The following is a 24766-nucleotide window of genomic DNA, read 5'->3' as shown; positions in this document are numbered from 1 at the left end:
CTTCAGTCAAAGCGATGTGTTTGGCACTGCTTATCACTCGCCTCTGAGGTTATCGAGGGGAAATGTAGGCCCACAAAAGGGATTTAAGAATAGAGTAGAGTGCTACAACAAAATAGAGCGGAAATGTCACTGACTACAGTTTTAGCTTTTATCCTAGTGGATTCTGTTATCTCAAGTCGATGCCTTCAATCGCATGAATGCAGCTTTAAGTTAATAACTGCCCAGGCAGGCAGGCAAATACTCTTTATTTCACAATTACAAATCATACATATATGTTCAGTACTTCAGAATGAATATAAATTACAGTCTTGTCATTTAAAGATGTTGACATACCTGCAAACTTATTGATTTTGGGCAAAACTGAATGTATCTTTAAAGGGAACTTACTGTTTTCAAAAAATTTTGATGGCATTTTCTTTTCATCCTCTGTATAATGTTAATACAATGGTGTTTAAAAATGCACATCTACTTTGTGTACAAATGTCAGCTTTTCATAAGCGGCACCTATACTGTCAGAGAGTTGAATTAGAATTTTCATTCAGCCTGTTTGCTGTTTTTGTTCAGAACAGTTATATTTAAATTGCATAACTTTTATCATTTTTCTTAAAAAATGATTTAAAGGCTGAAATAAGGTTTAGCATTTAATAAGACTTTATAATTTGAACTGTAAAGCTGTTTAAATCATTATTTTTATGGCCACTTTACAGTTAATTTTATCTAGACATTTGACTCTAAAACAAGTTCTATTCAAATATCAGAATTTCTTAAATTTTTAAATTGCTGGGATTCGTGAAAATCTTAATTCCTTAAGGTAAAATCCAAGTTCGTTAAAATGTTCCTAAGTGCAATTCTTGTTGAATAATTCTCAAACTTAATTTTTTTTTAAACATAGACGTTGGTATTGTCTGATTATATGGTGGTTTATGCCAAAGACTTGCTGATCAACTCAACACCTCAAAGGCGAACGCAGATTACTGAAATAATCATAATTATCATGAATAATGTTATAATGCTTAATACTTGAAATGACCGAAAAAATTCATTAAACATCTACGTATATATAATGCATCACATTTACGATTGTTTTTAAGAACATTCTTCATCTTCAACAGGAATTCAAATTCTTCTCAAGTTTTTCCATTAGAACAATTTTAAGAAATGTTTTTGGGAATACTAAATATTCTTAACTTTATTCTTAATTTAGGTGGGGAAAAAGAAAATGGCGGTTAAGAAAACTTTTATTTTTTTAATAATGTTTGGTGGTCCGATTCCTGATTCACCACCTTTTTTACCAGTCCAGAGTTGGCAGGCATGATTCAGTTGAATCATATGAAGTGTCTCCATACGGTTTTGTTGGTACAGTAGGTGGAAAATGAAGAGTCTACATTTATCAAGCTATGAATAGAGTCCTGCAGGAGAAGCTTCTCCAAATGGCATGACTCAGTGAAAGCTGCAGCATATATGTGTGTGTTTGCCTCATCACATTGAACTTTCGCATACCTGTGCATACTTGTTATGCATCCTCATATTTGCAGAATCTGCCTGAACTTGTACTTGTTTTCTAACTGACAATTTCCAGCTGATTTCTAAAGTTATTTACTTTGGTGTTTTCAATTTGGAGAGTGAATCAACGACCAGCTTTAGAGCTCAGATAGAAAATGACCCAGTTTGCTCGAGTCATGTGTCTCGGAGGGCACGTCCCGCTGTTTCACAGCCAAGTCCAGTTGTGATCTCCTGATCTCGCAGTCCTTGTCTAGTTCCCTTCTAACAAACCCTAAGCCCGGTACACACCAAGCCGACAGTCGGCCATCAGGCAGTTCTTGTTCGTCGGCCGACGAAGTTTTCTCATTGTGTTCAGTCTGCTTTCGTCACCACTAGTTTGTCGGTGTCGGCTTGGTGTGTACAAATCACTCCCTCCCCTACCAACTTAGAGACAAGCACCAAGAAAGAGTGCCGGTCTCTCTTTCTGAAGTGGGTGTCACTTTTATTTATTTTTTGACCCAAATACTAAGATTTCAGCTGAAACTACCCTCTTTCCAAATGTAGTGTTTTGCTTTTTTTTTTTTTTATCTAATATGACAGCCATGAACTTGCAGAAAATGTTACAAAGGTGGCGTCTCTGCCAAATGAATGTACTTATTACAGGTGTAGATGAATGTAAGAATGTAAGGAGCAGCGGTTGTGTAATTAGGAACCAGGGAGGTACATTTCTGGAAGAATTGAGAAGATACCGATACAGTAGTCTTTAAGGTGGTTTCCCGGACAGATAGGAGATCAGGGCAGCGATGGCGCAGATGTAAGTGACGATGCCGAACACGATTGAAAGGATAGAGAGCCACAGAGCCTGTCGAGATGCTGCACTGGCACCCTGGAAATCTCCTTGTGCTGATGCTTTGTTCGTCTGGAGTGGAGAGAAGAGAAGGTAAACAGTAGCATTAATCATAGGGAATGAGGAATGTCTTTCCGCTCTCTCAAGGATTTTTACCGTATGACTGCAGCGATTAGCTTTAGCGTAGGATCGGTCAAAGGCCTGCTTATTTTCCGTTGTTACACTATCCTCTCTTTTATTCGTTTCTCTTCTCCTTTCAACTTTGATCCCCTCATTTTAGACAACACCTCATGCTCTACTGGAAATCAATCACCAGAGGGCTCTCATTATAACACTAATTAAAGTCTGAATGAAATCCATTGATCAGAGTCTTGTCAGCTATGTGGGCTGAACATCTGCAGTGCCTCCTCCACTAAAAATGTCTTGTATAGAATAATAAAAGTCACTTTAGGTTGTTAAATAATCCCAAAACTCATAGACTATTTATGTAAAGGTGGCCAATCAGATTACAGCTTTCCAGATTGAAAAGAAGCTTTTGTTTTGAGTTTTGTATTTGATATACATCAGGCGATCAACAAAGGGTTCGTCTGAGGATGAGACAAAGCGTAATAATACAAGTGCCTTGTGACTTGTTATTCTTATGTGTGGCACTTTGGTTCGCTGGTGGCATAATCCGGCAAATCTCAACGTAATCCTGCCTAAACCCTCAGGTGTAATTCCATAATGTCCACACTTGCTCTTAAAGGAGGGCTTGCCTTTACTGCTAATCTCTGTCACTTTCAGTCCAACTGACCTTTTGGCCTTTAGACACAGAAGTATCAACAGATCAACTAACAGCAGTGTTGGGGAAAGTTACTTTTAAAAGTAATGCATTACAATATTGTGTTACTCCATAAAAAAGTAGACCCTAACTAATTACGTTACTTTTCATGGAAAGAAATGCATTGTTACTTTTGCATACTCAGATATTTATAACTCATCTTTTGGTGTAAATTTAAAGGTAATGTGTTACTTTACTAGTTACTTAAAGAAATCTAATTATGTGCTCACATTAGTTGTAATGAGTTACATTTGGTTGATGTTCTTTATAGTCAAACGTATTTAATAAGGCTAAATGGAGCACTGCTGCAGTCTTCTGTGTAACGGACATCTAAATGTATGATTCATGGGTTGTGTCCTGTTTCTTGTCTTCTCCATTAGTTGGCATTCCAATCTGTTGTCTCCAATGTATCATCTGCCATTTTCATAATATTTCACTGAACGACATGAATGACATCAGAATTCTTTATGCTCACAAGCGATGCAAGGTTATGAGTAAAGGATAATGATAATAGCACTGTCAGTCAGATTGGAGGAGTCTATTGAGAGATAAGCACAAGTATTTGAGTGTTGCATATGACTCCTACTGAGAAGTATTGATATGCAAACATTGTTTAAACAACTAGAATGTTCAACAACTAATATGTTCACAATAAAATGACAGTGATTGGCAGGGGTGTCTGTAGTTGTACGCACTGCGTTTTCCATACAAATATTTCAGTAGCCATTATGCATGTGTCCTGTATTTCTGACAACTGTGATGCCAACAATTTGTGAATTAATCATTCATTTTCAGTCTGTTCTTTCTTTTCAGTGAATTGGCAGAATGGGTTTTCAAAACGGTCTCCTGTGTCATTTTCAAGTTTTGAAAACACTTGAAACACGTTATTCTCACTGTTCATTTGTTCTGAAGAGTCTCATAGAAGTCTTATGAAAGTGTGTAGGCTAATAGCTATGTGTAAATGCTAGACATACTCAAAAAAATCTAAACTTTTGTCAGAGTTGAATTTGGAACATAAAATAAAAACTCCCCTCTGTGCTTTCCCCTTTAGATGAAAGTGGCACCCTAGTGATTGGTTAAAGAGACTTTTAAAAAAAGAAAGCCCAGGTGAATGAAAAATAAATATTGTCACTTACCTTTTGGGAAAGATAGAACGCAGCAATACCCAGAGGCCAGAAACAACAGAGCATGGAGAAGAAAGCCAGGCCCAGGTAATCTTGAGGGATCATAATGGGAAAGTTGCTTTCACTGTCTGTATCACTGAAATCATCACTGGAGGAGTCCTGCGGTAAATTTCACAGTCGAGGTTACATAAAGTTACATAATGTCAATGGAAATTATTTACTGGTGAGAAATTAAATTTGTCATGGGATAATTTTTTTTTAAATTTGTTATTTATTGTATGTTGTACTCCGTTCCTCACGGGATCCTGTGAAATGGAGTTTCAGAGGTATGACTAGTCTAAAATTGTAGGTTATATAAATAGCTTTTGTAACATGTGAACTTCAAATGTAATTAAGTTTTATCCAACATAGGCGATGACATTTACTTTTGCTGTGTTGTATAAATGTATCTGTTGCAGGTTTTCCTGGTTCCTGTAAGATAATGTGACTGAATGGGGTTATGCCAAATGTGCACTAGTCGTGCTGCCTACAGGCAAATTCTGACTCGTGTTTCAAAAAAACGAGCTGTGTTTTCAATCTGTCTCTTTCTCTAGGACTGTGTCTGACAAGTCTGCTCATTTCACTCTCTCTACAACCATAGTGTTCACGTCCTCCAGATGTGTGTCATGTACTTCGTTGACTTCTTTTCTACACAAAAAGGATTCATGGAGTAAAAAGTATGGGAAAAGGGAACAGTTAGCCATTGCATTGTTGTTTAGGTCACTGATAAGTGTCTCAGCCTTCCACTGGATTCTGATATATTTTTCAATCTCTTTTTTCCTAAATAACCCAGTCAGGTTCATTTTTCAGCAGTAAAAAGCATGACGCAACTACAGCACCTTAACTACGAGCTACTTTTTTTCAACACGGAGCAGTGTGGCATGACAAAATGCTATATTGCTGTATTTTCCTCACATTTTATTGCATTGCAGCCATACAGCTGGATGAGCAGAGGGAACAGTCAAACACGGTCTGGCCTCACTTCCATATGTAGCATTAAGTCTAATGCATTTCAGTAAATAATCGAATCACTGATCAAGTAAATGATTCACTCATTCATTTTCAAGGTTTTGTGCTTGAATAGTACACCCTTAGATTGATTTTTTTTAGCTCCTAATGACCTGTAGTTTTTAAAAATAACTTCTTATTTAACTATTTTTAATTATAAGTATAACTGGACTAGATTACTTACAAATTGTAATTGTTACTGATTCCCAATTAAACGACTAAAATTGTAGTCGGTAATTTAATCTATTTTAGGTTACATAACTACTTTTTGATTTCTTAGATTACATTTAACGTAATGCGTTTATTGCATAGTAAACTTTGCACCATTTTGATATAAAATACAAATAGGATCAATTAAACACTACATTACATGAATAAGCATTCATAAACATAAAAACACCAAGATCTAGGTTTGAAATATCTTTTGTCAGGTTTTCCAGAATCAATAATTAATGAAGGTCACAGGAAATGTCAATTACACTTCTGAAACACATCTCAAAAGTAAGTAAGTGTATTTTGTTTACATTTTTGAAGCAGAGTACAAAACTAATTCACAAAAACTAAAACTAGCATTATGTGTATTAGCAAAGACTATAGAATACACATAGTTTTGATTGAGGAAAAATCCGCCGACTGAAATGACTTGCCTTAAAGGGACTTTGGTATTATGCTAATTCATTTTTCATGAATGTATTTCTGAAGTGTTTATAGCAAATAGTTTATGGAGAATCAATATATTATGAACACTTTACCACCATTTTGTGAATGTAATGTAATCATTCAGTCGTTAAAAAGTAACTAATCTGATTGAGGATTTTAAAATATAATATAATTACAAGTAGCCTGCTTAATTTCTAGAATCCGATTATGTAATCCAGATTACATGTAATCAGTACTACCCAGCACTTTTTGAAAGTTGACAAGCCACAGTATCTTTAACAGTGCTCAGGTTCCTGTCAAATCTACTTTACGGTCACAAATGAAAGTTTGAGATCTCACGGGGCATTTTAAATTATACGTAAAACTCACAGCCATCTGAAAATGATATAAAGGCTATAAATATTTAAAAGAGTAGCCTTGCAATCATGTTACCTTGCCCCACATCACTTTTAAGCATGTTCTGGTATTTAAATAAAATAATATTTTATTAATGCTATGTCATAGTAGCGCAGGTCCTCATAAAACACTGCAGTCACTCGCTCCGGTCTTGCCGACCTCACAGTGGTCTCTCCTCTTTGTTAGCACTGCCTCTGCTCAGAACAGGCTTTTGAATATTTCAATGGCAGCAGTTTTACACTTGACCTCCTGATGAAAAGCGCTGATGGCATGACAGCATGTGTAATCAGTGCTGACAGAGAGAACCTCAAGTGCTCTTTTAAAGGGACTGAGTGTGCTATGTGACAAGCTTCTTTTCAGAGGAATACTTTTGTGCTCTGACGCAGAATGCTAAGTGTTTGAGTATGTTTTGTTTGAGCTGCATGTGGTGGCGGAAAGTAAATCGTGTCCGATTTTTTGACGGACATAAATAGTCTGATACTTTGATGTGTTCTTGGCTGTCACATGCGTGTAAAGAAATGCTTTTTTAAGCTATCGCTCAAAATGATTAGAGGGTAAGTCGAATCTGTAATCTGAATCTTTGCTTCAGATAGATCTTGTTTGCTGGTGTATGAAATAGAAGTTGGCATGGAGCTCATCAGCATGGTGGCATTATTATTCACACGCCAGTGGACACAGAGCTTTCAATAATCATGCTGGGTTTGAAGGCCAGTGTCCGCGCTCAACATCCCCCCTGCTATTCATGCCTTTTGATTTTTCAATTTAAAAGCTCATTCACCTATCACTGACTGTACTGTATTTGAATTTGTGCTGCAATATTCAAAGCATTAGAGGAAATGCAGAGCTTAACGGCTAGGTGAGTTTCTGTTTTTCCAATGCAGGAAGCTATGAGGATTTGGACTGTGAATGAACAACTGCGATGCCAGTAAACAGAGAGTGACTTGGCACAAACTCAGTTCTCTCTTCTCTTCAGAGTTCAAATGCAACAACAATAAAGAAATGAAAGGAAACAAGAAAATCAAACAAGCAGCCTTTGCCACCACTGGTGGAATTCTGGCAAGACCTATTTGAGATGAAAACAACAGGCTGAAATTATATTTGCACTGTATATACACTAGTGTTTTAAAGTTTGGAGCCAGTAGGATTTTTTTTATATTTTCCAAAGAAGTCTCATCCACACCAATGCAGCATTTATTTAATTGAAATAGAGTAAAAACAGTAATATTGTGAAATATTGTATAATTTAATATAAATAATTTAATATTTTTAAATGTAATTTATTCATCTGATGGAAAAGCTGAATTTTCAACAGCCTTTACTCCACTCTTCATTGACATGTGATCCTTCAGAACTATTAATACCATTTAATATTAATTGAACACTTGTTTTTGTGGACACTTGAACACTTGACTTCTTGTTGAAGTCGTGGCCTAATGGTTAGAGAGTCGGACTCGTAATCGAAAGGTTGCGAGTTCGAGCCCCCGGCTGGCAGGAATTGTAGGTGGGGGGAGGGAATGTACAGCGCTCTCTCCACCCTCAATACCACGACTGAGGTGCCCTTGAGCAAGGCACCGAACCCCCAATTGCTCCCCGGGCGCCGCAGCATGGCTGCCCACTGCTCCGGGTGTGTGTTCACGGTGTGTGTGTGCGTGTGTGTGTGCATTTGTTCACTACTCACTGCTGTGTGTGTGCACTTGGATGGGTTAAACGCAGAGCACCAATTTCGAGTATGGGTCACCATACTTGACAATACGTCACGACGACGACTTTTTTATTTATATGTTATACTTATATATTTTTTTTGTGGAAACGTAATTCTTTAATGAACAGAAAGTTAAAAAAAACAGCATTCATTTGAAATATATATTTTTTTGTATCAATATAAAAGTCTTCATTCAGTTCTAATAAATTTAATGTGTCCTTGCTAAAATCAAGCGTTTGAATAGTAGTTATAGAGTATGTATGTTTATATATATATATATATATATATATATATATATATATATGTGTGTGTGTGTGTGTGTGTGTCTATCTATCTATCTACACTGTAAAAAAAAGTTGGGCAAACTTAAAAGTTTAAGGCAACCAGCTTCAGCAGATTTTGGAGTTTTCTCAACTTTTTGTTTTACATGCATACAACAAAGTTGAGAAATTTCATAAAAAAAATAAGAAGCTGGTTGCCTTAAACTTTTAAGTTGGCTCAACTTTTTTTAATTATTTTTATTTTTTTACAGTGTAGACACCTTATATGTGTAAATGATCAATTTTATTGTTTTACCCATGTCTCAATGTTTCTTAAAAATTTGGTTTATTTCATTAAAACTGATAAACAGAGTAAAATGAGCATAAACCATTTTAGTATTTATTTATATGTGTTTTAACACAGGGTCAAAGAACACAGGGTCAAAATTGTCTGTACTTGAAGAAACACTCATTTATTGTATTCTGGAGGAAAAATCTTACCTCAAAGTCTGGCAAAAGGTCATCCCCATCTTCTATGCTGTAGGATACACTATGGACATCTCTTGTCTCTGCCAGTAACTTCCTTTCCAATGGTGAACCAGGGACAATGTCCACAAAAGTGGTTTCCAGATACTCCTTACTGTGGATGCCCAGGGAGTCAGCAGCGGCCCAAATGGTAGTGGGAGGATAAAGAGTCTCTAGGGTGCTAGGCAATGAACATGGATCCAGTAGCTGCTGCTGTTGAATGTCTGTAGAACTGCAATAATTCCTCCAGTCCAGAGGGGGCAGTCTTTTGTCCTCCTCATTTCTCATCAATATGCTTTTGAACAGTCCACTACCACTGGTGCCTCTTCCACTTGAGTTTTTGGGGCTGCTGTCACCCAACAATGGATGTTCTAGTTCATCCAGATTCTCCATTTTCCAGATCTGGATCTGACATCAACTAATGCTTTCCGGCTGAAATGGCCAACAGTTTGACTCTTATGAATCTGTAATCTATATGAAAGCAGTAACTTAATAGTTTTTGGTTGATTTCACACAAATACAAGCATAAACCTTAACAAGAAAACTAACTCATGCATCCAGGTTGATTTTAGTCCATGTGTTTAAATGCACAGAGCTCTTGAATATTCCATTTTCTTCACATGTCAGAAGCTATTTGTTCCTTCGCTTGATGACTGAATGCAGGATCCATGTAGCACGTTGTACACGATTGGATATATATCTCACCCCACAAATAAGCTAATGTGCTTCATTTTGCATGAAAAAAGATGGAAGTCACTTCTGATGATGGAAAACCATGATTAGCAACAGACTGTAGACAGGTTGTGAAATAGTGAAGATTTTAAGCATGAACCTCCCTTCTGCTCTCACTCATTCAGACGAATTCTGTAGTGAGAGACTTTTATCTAAATATGTAGTGGAATAAAAATAGCTACAATTTAGACAGTCCAAAGCTGATAGGAATATTCTCTGAAGTGTCAAAAGCTTTGAAGGAAGTGCCAGTGTAAGCGTAAAAAAAGAACATTGACAGGTGGTTGAAAGACTTATCAGCTTTATCACCTATGCACATATATATAAATATATCGTTTAAGTCATCCGGTGTGTTTTCAGAACCGCAGTGCGAAATAGACTTCAGACGTCCACAAAAATAGTATCCTCTGGAGTGCGGTTTCTGGTCAGCAAGTGCTCAAGAAAGCTATTCCGTTTGTAGCCGAGGAGGAATGTCTTGATGAAGAAATTAGAGTGCACGGCTATTGATTTATAGCACTAGCTGAGACCAGAAAGCTCTTGTGGGGACCTGTATTTTTAATGCGCCACGCTCTCCCAGCCGTGTGAAGTCTCAGAGTCGTGTCCGGCGCCCCTCACCTCTCATGCTGGTACTTGGACTGTGCTGCCAAAAGAAGAGAACAAAGTCAGAAAGAGCGTTTAGCTTCAGTGCACACAGAGCAGCTCTTGATAAGTAATCCCCAAGTGTCTCTATTTTATAAGGCCGGTCTGCTATAATGCTTGAGTGGCAGGATGGTATGTGCCAAGGAACGGACACTAATGAACTCAACATCTGCCTCTGAACACTTCTAAGCGGTCTATTCCAGGAGCACGTCTGTCTCAAAGGTAAAGAGCATCAGTGAGAAGGCAGAAGGCTCGTTGGTTTGGAAATATACTCTGCAGTTAGAGGGCAGTGGCCCAAGTTCTCTTTAAAAATGTTAGAAGGGCGTGACGGTTTAAGAGCACACCCTCTGGATGCGTTTCATGTCAACTAGTCCACTTACTCGCTCTGCATACAAATCCCTGTGGCCCTCACCTAAAAACACCCAAACAGCCTTGGTAGCAGGATCTGAATCTATCACTGGAGAGAAATTGAGGTCCAGCAGAGGTCCGCGGCTCCAGGCGGTCTATTCATAAAATATTTCCAATGTAAACACATGGACGAAAGCCTATAAGATAGTCAGTGTGAAATGGAGCTTATGATGTGGTGATGTCCTCCCCATGATATGCCCTTCAGCTGGTTTATTCTGTCAGTCATCTTGATTATTCATCAACTGGTGACCACTTTTCTTCTCCACAATAGCCTCCGGTTTAAACCAATTACTCTTGAATGCACTGTATATTGTAATGTGTATCTTGTCATGTACATACATCTTGGATTTATGTATCTGCCGAACAGATTTACAGTCTGACAATTCTGAGCATTTTGTGGGGCATTTTTAAAGGAATAGAATGGTGAAGGAAATGTTACGTCTAATTCAAATAGGGAAGTAATTGTTCTGAACTATTTGAAAATAATATTTTAAAATATGCATACATTTATTCTTATTTGTATGCCTGATATGTTGAAAACACAAAATGTTTCTGGTCTTGTCATATTCAGTTAGGAATTACGTGAATCACGTAAATGATGCCATGTTTTTCATTCAAAACAGGCAGATTTGAGAAAAAAGGTTTCTTTTGAAAAATAGTCATCAAATATACATTTCGCTTCCATCTAACCTTGCTCTCCTAAATCTTTCAGCGTTAAAACTGATGCTTCACACTGGTATTCACCCTGTTGAAAAAACAGCATATTCTGGTTAGGTATGTTTTGAAGCATGGCGGCTGGTTTAAGCTGGTCCTTACATTTACATTTAGCAGCTGGCCCTTAAGTGGTCATGAGCTGATTTAAGCTGGTTATGAGCTGGTCCTGAGGAGGAGCTAGTTGCTTAGGACCAGCACATGACCAGCTTAAACCAGCTCATGACCACTTAAGGGCCAGCTGCTAAATGTAAATGTAAGGACCAGCTTAAACCAGCCGCCATGCTTCAAAACATACCTAACCAGAATATGCTGTTTTTTCAAAAGGGTATATACTGTTTCAGTGAACAGTAAACCCTGCTTACCTTGATTTGATTGGCCATCTCAGTCATTTTGACATTGATAAGTGCTGTTAGACTGCAGAACAGTTAGAGGCAGAACAGCCTAAAAATTTAACTTTTAAACCTTTTTGTCATCCTTACAACAAACAGACCATTGTGTATCGGAGGCGCAGAGCAGAGGAAGAACTTCAATATTGGGGGGAAAGTTTGGCCATTTCTAATTATTGGGGGCCAATTTCTAATTCCAGGACACCATGCATGCCACCTTTTTTTATCAGAATGTTAACTTGACAACAGTGTAATTCAATTTTATAGCTGTAAAGCAGACTGCTTACTTAAAATGCATATAAAAATCAGTAGACACTCTATACCTCCCAATAATGTCTTAGTAAGATGATATTCAAATGTAGTTTTTATAACAGTATAAAAGTTATTCTCATTTACTTTAGAAAAATAAGTAAAGATTTCAAAGCAAAAAGACAAAAACAAATCAATCAATATCAATCAATCAAAATGCAATCAGACAATGGAATGGATATATATAAAGATTGTTCTTTCACCAAAATAATTAATGATCATTTAAAACAATAATAATAAATAATAAATGATCATTTAGAGGCCTTAGAAATTTGAGTATTAAATATGATCTGGAGACTTTTATAGGGTTAAGATTGTAAATACGTAAGAAGGATGTTTTGCTAATAATCATTTGGTGTATGGAAACAATTGAGAGTTTTGATCACAAAAGGCACAATTGCTTCCTTAAAATGATCTACTTTTAACAGCCTTGTGAAAGGGGCCTTTGTGAAGAGCTTCAGTTACTCACTTGAGCTTAGAATGACCTTATGAGTAGAATCCCCTTACTGCAGTGACCTTTAAGGGTGGAAAAAAGTGCAATTTGACAGTCTAGAGTCTCCCATTCTATGACATTACACTTGATGTAAACCTTTATTTGATCAATCATTATTGGCTGAAGAGTCTCAGTCAGTGGGTGCTAAAAAGAGTAACTTGGTCTGATCAGAATCTGCTGTCACATTTCCCAGGGGCCCTTCTGTCAATCAGTTAGCCCTTGAAAAACCAGGATGACAGTCTCAGAGCGATAGGCATCTGGTGCAGGTGAGCGTCTGTCTCTCATAGCTAACCTTGTGCTGTTTTCGAGCAGTCCTCTACATGCCTGTCTGCACCAGTCTAGCACACCTGAAATCATCTCTGTCAATGGCATTATGTAGCTGCTAGAGATTACCTGAGGCACAGCTGATTATTTTGTAATTTATTATGTAAATGGATTTAGGTTTAGGATCCACGTCGCATCCTTTAAACTGATTCTACTAAGTGTTAATGGAAACTTTGATAAAAGTATCCAGCATACTTAATATTAATGATATGCAAGAATACTGCATTAGAAAAAAATACATTTTCATTTAAATTTAGATTTGAACGATTTCCTCAAGGCAATCATTTGCCCTCTGAAGAGTGAGTGAGTGAGTATAATATAAATATGCAGTAAAGTGATAGTTCACCCAAAATCTGTGAACATTTAGCAGAGTTTAGCAGAATGTCTGAGTTCTTTGCCATATAATGAAAGCGAATGGTGGCCACATCTATCAAGCAAGATTTTCAGTGAATAACTACTGTCTCATCCTCCCACAAAGCTATCATATGACTTCAGAGGATTTGGAATATAGTGCATAATGCATATGGATAACTTTTTAGATGTTTTCAATGAGCATCTTTGATCCCCATTCACTTTCATTGTACTGAAGAGAGCAGCTTGAACATCCTGCCTAATACCTCCATTTGTGTTCCACAAAAAACAAAACAGGTTTGGAACACCATGCGAGTAAGTAAATGATGTCAATTGATAGTAATTATAGCAATAGAAAACAGTTCATTTAAACTAAGTTAAATTGTACTGTTTTCTGCAGGCCCTATACTGTTTTTACTGAATTTATGATCTTACAGAACCTTTCCCTAGTGAAAAAGTAATATATTTAAAATACATTTATTTCACACTAAGTATATTAACATATTTACTGACATCATCACTCAAGACTTACTGATTTAAAAACTATAATTATTTGGAGTACTTGTGCACAATGCACATTTCTTAACATTAAGCCTAAAATGTGTTTTAATGCCACTATTGATGAGGATTATATGATCTTTGAATAATATCAGTCTTGAAATGCAAGACAGTTAAAGTGTACCTGAAGTATACTTGCAATACTTCCACTTCAGCACAATCAAATATACTATATTTAGTTGGACTTCAGCACTGCTTCCTCACAATTGAAGTGCATTAAGTGCAAAATAAGTTGTATACTTTAAGTATACCAGATTTAGCATACCAAAAGTACAATTGCAGGGTATTTTTATTAAGTACATAAATATGTAAATGTATATACTTAGCATGAATTAAATGTATTTCAAATACATATTTATTTTTCACTAGGGTAAACATTAGACATATATTCCTTCATAGTGCAACGAATGGCAGTCTTTATTAATGCTTCTGTCAGCAGCTGTTTGTCAGACCTTATGGTTACAGCATGAATGCAGTTTTGAGAATAAAGCTGACAAATAGAGACGATGAAGTGATTCATACAGTTGCCCACTCATTAGATCATTATGAGTTTTTTTGGGAAGGCAAAACAGATGAGTCAGTTCTGGTTAAAGGTTTTGACGCTGTTTTCTGTTTTGTATTTGCATCTGGCAAAGGAATATTTCAAACTATTTTCAATCAAAAATAGTCTATGCCTACTGTTTTATAGCCATACCCAGCTGCTTTGCCTCAAATAGAGTAAAAAAGGAAATCTGATTTCAGCAGCACATAGAGTGGCATGATAAAGAAAGAAATTGACTCTATAGTGGTGCACTTAGATCAATAAAGTAGAAGCAAAATCGAATTGCATCTGAATTTATACACTATCCATTACCGCACAGAGAATCATGAAGATATATTGAGCACCGTACGAGACTGTTCCGGTCGAGTGCAGATCCCGCAACATAATGGTGGTCTGGATAGTGGCAGCGAGTTCTGAAGCCTGCATTACTTTGCTTCATATTGCTTTGCTGTGCTCTCCTGTCTTTCTCCTCCTCCGCTCTGGTCGTGCACTTGAGTGCAGACAGAACGCCAGGGTGATAATTCAGGAGCAGACCCCTGCTCTCCCTGACATCAACATTACTGCAGTGCAACTCTGAACACATCGGACACCAGGAGAACAGGCAGGATGAAGAGGGCCACAAACATCAGGAAAAAAAAAGATGGACAGACCTACACCCATACTCACATTGTTTATGGCTCTTAAAGGGGTAGTTCACACAAAAATGAGAATTATGTCATCATTTACTCACACTCATGTTATTCCCCACTCGTTTGGCTTTCGTTTTTATGTGGAAAGGAGAATTTAAAGCTGGTCTTTTGTTTTTTCTTCTAATGTGATGTGCAATTGAATGTAACCGATTATTGTAAAAAAAAAAAAAGAATATTTGATCAAAAATACAGTAAAAACAGTAATATTGTGAAATATCATTACAATTTTAAAAAGCAATATTTTATTTTAATATATTTTAAATGTAATGTATTGCTGTTATGACATAACCCTAAAACTTCCCTCAAAATTTGTTTTCAGCATTAATAACAATAAAAAAATTATGTTTCTTAAGCACCAAATCAGCATATTAGAATGATTTCTGAATGATCATGTGACACTGAAGACTAAATTACATTTTAAAATATATTCAAATAGAAAACATTTTCTATAATATTTCACAATATTACTGTTTATAGTGTGTTTTTGCTCAAATGCAGCCCTGTTAAACATAAGAAACTTCTTTCAAAAATTACTGAATTATTCAAAATATTTGGCTGGTAATGCACATGGATGTAACATCCAATTTATTATCAAATGATCCTTTTAAATCAGATCTGTTCAGTGAATCAGTTGATCCAGTTCATAATAAATGTGAATAATGTGAAGGTATATATTTCAGAAAAATAGCACAAGAGTCAAATGGTCCACTTTTATTAAGCTTTTTAAGGTGCTTTTTTAAACTCGAAAGTTCCAGTCCCTATTTGTTGTCATTATATAGAAAATAGGAGTCAGCACATTATTCAAAATATCTCCTTTTGTGTTCCACAGAAGAAAAAAAAAAAAAAAAGTCAGGTGAGGGTGAGTAAACGATGGCATAATTTAAATTTCAGGGCGAACTATCCCTTTAAGCCACGATGGCTTGCTTCCAGAGGAGATGCAAGCCCAACCCCATCCAGTCACCATAAAAGCACTGCTGTCAGCTGCATTATAAGCCTGCCTCCCTTTCTGATTTCTGCCTCACACATAAAACACCCGGTCAGTTGGACGGAGCTCTACAAGGACAGCACAGCAAATCAGCACTTTTAAAGAGAACCGCCTCTCTCTCTTTTGCTCTGTTTCTTGCTTTTCTACAACTCTAGCTACTTTATCTTCTTCTTGCACTGTTTATTACTGACCTCTGTTTTTTATTTGATTCCTTTAGCCTGTTCAGCATTATTTCAGCTTAAACGACAAACTCAGGGTCCCTTTATAAATGTGCTTTCAAAGCCCCAAAAAATTCAAATAAAAACGATCGCAGGGAGCATGTTAGATAATAACGTGTATTTGGTATTGTTAACACTGGGTTCTTTAAAGGAAAATAGGTTTTATTTTAAGTTTTTAAGTAATTTCTTCCTTTCTAGCATCAGCAATAAATAGCATACAGTAAGTAAACGAATGAACGAATGAATGAGTGAATGTTTCTAGACAGGTTTTTTGAACATGCCCCCATCTGCCATTGGTCAAACATAGTTTTACCCCTAACTCATGCCATTGGTTGAGCCAATATTACTGTTTGTAGGTCAAACAAAACAATGTATAAACAGTGTTTTCTTTTTTTTTAACATGGTTGTTAAATATCTGAAATCTGTGATTAAAAAAACGGATCACAAAAAAAATATTTGATCACAACTACAGTAAAAACAGTAATATTGTGAATCATTAATTTGATGATTCTTAAATATCAATATTCAATATCAATTAATGATCAATACTATAATTTGTCATTATTTGCATTTTCCCGATTAAGTTCAGACAGGAAACTCACTGTTAATGGGAAAACATATTTGTAAATGTTTTATTCATTTCAGAATGGGAAACAGAAGAGGATACAGGCCAGACTCAGTAAATGGCAGCAGGAGGAAGCAGCTACTGTAAGTGCCAATGAACAGGCTGATGGACGATTGCACTGATAGCACAAGAGAGATAGCGTTCTGAGTGGAAAGGCAATATCAAGCACACAGGCCCACTCAGTCTTCACTATACCCTCCATGACTGAAACAAAGCATGGTAGAGAACAGCTGCATTTTGCTAATTAAAGCGGAAATTAAAGTCTATAGGATTGGATCTATATGAAAACATATTTCATGTAGTTTCGAAGATTAATGAGCCCAAGTCTCATTCTTCATTTCTGTGCTGTACGTCTTTGCTTATATAAGTGAGCTTTGATAATTCCAGCACAATAATTCCTTGAGCCCAACAGTGTCACATTATACTCAGGATGGAAAGATACATAATTCCTCCCTAAATGACATTATAATGGAAAAAGGAATTCAGCATCGCTGAGGGAGGGGTGCTTTTACATCCCAGCATTCTGTGCGTGTGTTTGGAAATGAGCTCATTTATCAGTCATCTTTCAAGTCCAATTGTTCCTACCTTCTTACTTTCTCAATCTCACTGTTCTCACTGTAACCAGGGTAACAAAACAGTACTATGTCTATACCATGGTATATATACTGCATATGTAAGATGCAAGAGGCTGTTTACAGAACGTGTATGTAAACGTGACGTCGAGGTCAGTTGAGGTCATGTTGTATTTTTCCATTCCACTGTCCTTTATTTCATATTTTTAAATGCAAAAGTGTGTTTTGTGAAGTCACGTTGGATAAAAGTGAATGAATTCATGTAAATGTATGAGGTGATACTATCACAGAATTTGAATATAAGAAAAAAAAAGATACATGTCATGGGGTAAGTTGTCACAATGGAACCTGCTTTTAAAAATATTGCATTTAACCATTTTCAGCTACAAACAAACAAATAAATAAATGTAACATTACAAAATGTCAAACCTTTGTTTTGGTCAACAATATTTTAGTTAATTTAAAACATTTAAAAATATGTAACAACTTCCCTCTTAAAAGAAAGAAAGAAAGAAAGAAAGAAAGAAAGAAAGAAAGAAAGAAAGAAAGAAAGAAAGAAGGAAAGAAAGAAAGAAAGAAAGAAAGTAAAGAATAGAGGATAAAATAAATTATTCAATAACTGTATTATACATATATTTTATAAATTCATGGCCATACCACGGCACACTCAAATAAATATTCAGGCCTAAATTTAAGATTAATATATTTGAAATGCATATAAAATGTCCATTCACTTGGATTACATAAATGAATAAACTTAAAGGATTAGTTCACTTTTAAAAAAAACAAAAATTTGCTGATAATTTACTCACCCCCATGTCATCCAAGATGTCCATGTCTTTCTTTCTTCAGTCGAAAAGAAATTAAGGTTTTTGATGAAAACATTTCTCCATATAATGGACATCAATGGGACCCAAACGGTTCAAGGTCCAAATGACAGTTTCAGTGCAGCTTCAAAGGGCTTTAAACGATACCAGACGATGAATAAGGGTCTTATCTAGCGAAACGATCGGTCGTTTAAAAAATAAATAAAAAGTTTAAGTTTTGGTATCGTTTAAAGCCCTTTGAAGCTGCACTGAAACTGTCATTTTGACCTTGAACCGTTTGGGTCCCATTGATGTCCATTATATGGAGAAATGTTTTCATCAAAAACCTTAATTTCTTTTCGACTGAAGAAAGAAAGACATGGACATCTTGGATGACATGGGGGTGAGTAAATTATCAGCAAAAGTTTTTTTAAAAGTGAACTAATCCTTTAATGTGATGCATATTTGTCAGTCATATATGAAACTGGTATTTTTAAAATAAATATAAAATTTAGGCCGAAATATTTTTTTTTTACGTGTTAATGTCCAAAAACCATAGCACTTTTTGTCAGTGGCTTTTTGCAGCCCCTTCTCTCTGCCTTGTCCTCCATTCTTTTCCCTGTCATTTCCTCTTCTCTCCCCTGACACTCTCTAACTCTCATTCTCTCCCTTGAGTTGGCGAGAGCAGTCAGTGTTTCAGAGGAGCCATTTGCACATATCTTAGCTGGGTGATTTCTCTCATCCGTTAGGCCCCACTGTGCCCCACACCAGCTGTGCCTGAGAGAGGGAGACAGACAGTGAACATACAGAAGCTGTAGGGGCATTTCCCTTCCACAGACTGATGTGTGTTTCAGACTTTATATGTTTGTCTATGAGCCATGAACTCTCTGCGTCTATGTGTGTGACTCTTTCTCATTATCTGTAATCTGTTTATAATGGGACATCTCATTATTCTTGCTGATCCACTTGGGTGCAGAAAAGGGCACCAGGGCTTGACAGATCTATACTGGTGACAATAAAGAATGAGAGAAAATCAGAGCCAAGTGAAGATAAAAATGGACTTCTTTCATCTAATTGCACTGAATGTCTTCTGCTTGGGTTTGATTTCTGGTTGCATGTCTGCAATCTTTGTGCACGTTGCTCTAGTTGCTGTGGTGTCCAAACGATGAGAAATGCTGCTTTCGCAGGCAGTATCCGGAGGTTGAAAGCATCAAGGCATGTCCGAATGCAATAGCATCCTGTTGACTGAGATGCCTTCATAAGGTTGGTTATAGGCAACATCCTTCACTGCCTATGATATCTTGACTGAACAAACATTAATAAAAATAAGTAATAAGTTCATTTATACTGTCTATATTTATGTCTACTTTTCTACTAAAGCCCCGTTCACACCAAGAACAATAACTATAAAGACAATGATATTAGCGTCCACACCAGCGAACTATATCGTCTGTTTATTCTAAGCACACGCTCGTCTGTCGCTTTAAATTCTGAAGCTTGTGCCAGCAGGATTGATTCTGATTGGGTGTCAATGTTTGTATCGTTCATCAGTTGGAAAAAATCTTTCTGAAAGTGATTCCAAGATATCGTTTCTCTGTGCCTTTATCGTTATAGTTGTGGTGTGGACTCTGCTATTCTTTAATATTGAGAAAGATTTTTAGAACTATATCTTTATCGCTATCTTTATAGTTATCATGCTTGATGTGAACGGGCCTTAAGGCTGCATGATTTGGGGGGAAAAATCTAATTGCAACATTTCTGATAATTAAAGTGATAGTTCACCCAAAAATGAAAATGTTTTGTTCGTGTTTTCGTTCAGATCAAAGAGTAAACAAAGTAGAAAACGTATCCACGTGGTGCAGCTGACACGGAACAGCATACGTTATTTACGTTCAGTGGATACTCTCCAAAATGGCACCAGGGTAGCGCGGAGGAGATGAGTAATTAATGACAGAATTTTTATTTTTGGGTGAACTATCACTTTAAAAAAAGCGATAAAAAAGCTTTTAGTCACCGTGGCGTTTTAGTGGCGTTTAGTCACCAACTGACTGGACAGTTGAGTTTCGGACACAGTCACTGGTTCAGACCTCCATTTCATTTTCATCTGGTGTGAGACGGGTCTTTTCATCTCATGCCAGTGCTTGTTAACTGAGATGGCTACAAAACACGATAGCTGTGCATAGGGAGCAAAATCCGATCAATCAGAACTGCTGGTGTATTGTGCTCTTGTGACACTTCCAGCTGTATGTGCACGTTGAGTACACATTGAGGTGTATGTACTGTACTACACAAGCAGCTTTCTACTGCTAGAGGGCATTTTATAAATTGAATTGCATCATGAATTGCAATTGGTGCATCAAGGAACCAAACAAGCCTCCAGGCTTATTTTGCTGATGCTCGAGTTGGATGTGGTAGGGGAACATATTTCAGATCTAGCTTAGGTTTCACACTGCTCATGTAAGTGACACATTTATTTCAGTCAGATATGAACAGGTTACAGCATTCACACTGCCCGCGCAACTCTGGTAGTAGAAGCATAGCGGTAAGTAGAGTTCCATTCTAAGCTTACTTTGTCACATGCAGTATGCTAGATAAATAAATTGTATTTTTGTGTTGAACATGCACCATAATCCTATCAATCAACAAAATGTTTTGCGATGTTGGCTTGTTGGTTACGCACACAGGGACTGAATATATACCATTTTGAAGGATGTAAAAAAGACAAATCTAATGCATCGGTCCTATTATACAGTCAAACCAAAAATTATTCAGACACCAGATATTTTTTTCATAGTGGGTGCAGGACACTATAGTTCATTTATGTAAGTGAGGTAAACTATGATATACCCAAACCTTCTTCATACAGTGGACTACCAGTAAAATTTATAAAAATTTGGGACCAAAAATTATTCAGACACTTTGACCTGACCATGTTTTGCTTAAGTGTTTTTCTTTAATTGCTAATGTGACCTTTTTACACCACAGACTGAACAAAATTAAATTCTGAATTGGTATTATCTAATTGTGTATTCAATTTAACAGCTGACAGCTATTCATTACATACCTTTCTATCAAATTTATCTGACATTATCAAGATTAAATTGTTCTGACACAGTTTAACTTTGAGTCCTTGTAATATTATATTGCTATTTTCTAAGCTATAGTGAAAAAAACTGTGATAATGAGAGAAATGTTGAAGGTGTCTGAAAATAAATTTTGGTTTGATCAGTGGTCCTAACGCATTTCCCGTTTTATACTTTTACTTTCTATAACTTCTGAAAATCCAAAAAGGTCCACATTTTGAGAAAAACATGTTATTACAGCCATGTTTAATGATTGAAACGCCTCCTTTAACTGTTTTGAAATTGTTTGATGACAAGCAGGAAATGTTTAGGGTCAATGTCACCCCTAGTAAAAAAAAAATCATATATGTGACCCTGGACCACAAAACCAGTCATAAGTGTAAATTTTTCGAAATTTAGTTTTATACATCATCTGGAAGCTGAATAAATAAGATTTCCATTGATGTATGGTTTGTTAGGATCTGACAATATTTGGCCGAGATACAACTATTTGAAAATCTGCAATCTGAGGGTGCAAAAAAATCTAAATATTGAGAAAATCACCTTTAAAGTTATCCAAATGAAGTTCTTAGCAATGCATATTACTAATCAAAAATTAAGTTTTAATATATTTACGGCAGGAAATTTACAAAATATCTTCATGGAACATGATCTTTACTTAATATCCTAATGATTTTTGGCAGAAAAGAAAAATAGATAATTTTGACCCATACAATGTATTTTTGGCTATTACTACAAATATACCCCAGCGACTTGAGACTGGTTTTGTGGTCCAGGGTCACATATTTCAAAAAACCTTTATTTCATACTAAGTATATTTCAAATATCGCTCAAGACTTACTGATATAAAAAATTATAATTCAACATTATTTGGAGTACTACTTGTATATAGTGTACATATTTTTAATATCACTGTTGATTGTACCCTTGTAATTGTTCCACTTTAGTGCAATCAAATATACTTATCTTTAGTTGGACTTCAGCACTGCTTCCACACAATTAAGGTGCATTAAGTACAAGATCAGTTGTTCCAATTTTGCAGATTTCAAGTATACTATTTTAGAATACTAAAAGTGCAATTGCATTGTATTTTTTATTATATACATAAATATGTAAATCAAGTATTTGTAGTATACTTAGCATGAAATAAATGTTTTTCAAATCCATATTAGTATATTTATTTTTCACCCAAGTTGTAACCTTGAAATCACTTGATTTACATTATAAAGACACAGTTTGGTTATACAATGTGAAAGCACAACACGATCCTGCGGCAGCTTCTCTTGCATGCTGCTTATGCGAGCGGTGTGAAACAGACCTAGAGCAAAGAATGAAAGAGCTCTAAGTGGCCTGACCTCTTACTGGCCTTCTCCTCCATCATCTGAGTCAGAGACCACAGCACACACACACACACACACTCACACACACACTCACACACAACGAGAGCACCCATCCCACTGACTTGCAATATATGCAATATTTAACACTTCAAATCATCTAAAAACAACCTCTTTGCACTTCATAATACCAATACAACAGACACAAGTAAGACAACTTGTCTGTGAGACGCTCTGCGTCGCTGAGAACACATTTAATCAAATGTGAATTCCTCTCACATGCCGCACATAATCACCGGCTAATTGTTTATTACTCAAGCTAAGTAAAAGGTTATCTCACCAGCATGCAGCAGGCAGGGGGATATGGCAACACACTGTAAGTGACAGCACAGTGCTGATAAACAACAGGAGCTGTAGTGTGTGTGTGTGTGTGTGTGTGTGTGTGTGTGTGTCTGTACAGGACAGTTCAGATTAGTAGTGAGATTCATGCATTAGAGGGCATGCACAGAGACTTTAAGGATAATAACGAACAAGACCGTATGTCATGAAATAATCTCCTTTTTATTGTAATCTGGAAGTATGATTTTTAGACCAAATTTAATAGTTTGTGCATGGAGTGAGGAGCAATAGAGGGTGTCGCTTTTTTAATAAAAGTGAAATATGCTTTGAGTAATTGTCTCAATGCATATCTAAACATGGGAATTAATTTATTCCTGCAATCTCTTGGGAGCATCTACTACATGAATCACTACAGAGGCAACAGTGGATTGCAGATACAGCGACTAACAATAGAAATGTCTCTCTCTAATGGGAACTGCAGCAGTTCTTCTAAACAATAGCAGAAAGTGTGTCCTTGCCCAAACCAGTCCACGTACTGCTGAGCAACAACGTCCTTGCGTCAATGAAGTCAGTGACACAATAATAATGGCAAAGCTTGCATGTGATAAGATTGCCAGAAATATCATTACATGCCATGCAAGAGGCACAGAAGATTTTGGCGTCACACTTTGTGATTGAATTTGTTTGACACAAGCACCAGCTCTGTACGGAAATCAAAAGGATTGTTTGAAATCTTGTTGTGTGTTTTGAGCAGCAAGAGAACAGGTCAGAGGTCTGAATAACAGCACAGAGCAAAATTGAAAAATGTCCCACACATCTGCTCCTGACATGAAATTATTATTATACATCCAAAGAGGAATGCAGATAAAGATAGCATTTACACCCAGACCACCCATAAAGAAACTGTATGGTATGAATACACTACAATACTGGTACAGTTTCAGCAAGTAAATATCTATGTATGTTCATTAAAAATTGGACATATATGTATGTTGAAAATATGTAATATGTACATTTTTATTATATATATATATATATATATATATATATATATACACACACACTTTATTATATGTATATATATTACAATGTTTTAAATATTATGTTATGTAATTAATACATATAATACTATGTATGTAAAATGTTGATTTTTAAATATTATTTAATATGATTTTTTTTATTTTTAACATTTTAAAAATAAACATTTGTTTTTAAAATATATTATTATATATAATTATTTAAAGATAGTATTTAAAGACATTTAAATCTATAAAAGCAAAACCTACCTCTTCCATTGATCTGGAAGTCTGCGATGGTGTCCATGTGTGGGTGCGCGTCCAGTGGGACTGGAGCAACTGAGTGGAGCAAAATAGATGAATCCAGTGGCCCAGTTTGAACTTCAGCAATACTTCAGCACCAAGACATATTCTCCATTTGTGTGTACGAGCATGTCTGACAGAGAGAGAGAGAGGGAGGTGGGATGGTGTTCGAGTAAAAGAGTTCAGAGAAGTGACGGTTCTTGTCTCCCAAGTTGAGTGTTGTAGTAAAGCGAGACACACTGCAGTACACAGCGCTCCTGATGCTTACACTTTATTCTCTCTCTCTGCTTGTCTCTCTCACTTCACCCTTCTCTGATGGAGTCAGTAGTTGCTCTTTTAATCCTGTTTATGCTGGGTATTTATATCACCAATGCTCTTCTAAGTCAGCCTTGGTGAGACTTTCAAACTACAGCAGCGAAGCGGATCCTTGCATCTTCCTCTCCTCTTCTCTCTTTCCCTCCTCCACTGTCTTTTTTGC

General features: G+C 36.3%; 1 protein-coding gene across 1 annotated transcript; it reads right to left on the bottom strand.

Moving 5' to 3' along the window:
• Window positions 1-207: 207 nt before the first annotated feature.
• Window positions 208-24766, bottom strand: LOC306842727 (transmembrane protein 91-like). Its single transcript, XM_079373760.1, has 4 exons — window positions 24256-24766; window positions 8840-10232; window positions 4286-4432; window positions 208-2401 (listed from the first exon to the last, which is right to left on the bottom strand). Exons 2-4 carry the CDS (start codon window positions 9254-9256, stop codon window positions 2246-2248), a joined length of 720 nt encoding a protein of 239 aa, XP_079229886.1. The 5' UTR covers window positions 9257-10232; window positions 24256-24766; the 3' UTR covers window positions 208-2245.

Source organism: Barbus barbus (genome assembly GCF_936440315.1).
Source record: "Barbus barbus genome assembly, chromosome: 23".
Classification (NCBI taxonomy): domain Eukaryota; kingdom Metazoa; phylum Chordata; class Actinopteri; order Cypriniformes; family Cyprinidae; genus Barbus; species Barbus barbus.
Note: the sequence above shows the minus strand (reverse complement) of the source record. Positions and strands in the feature narration are given on the sequence as shown.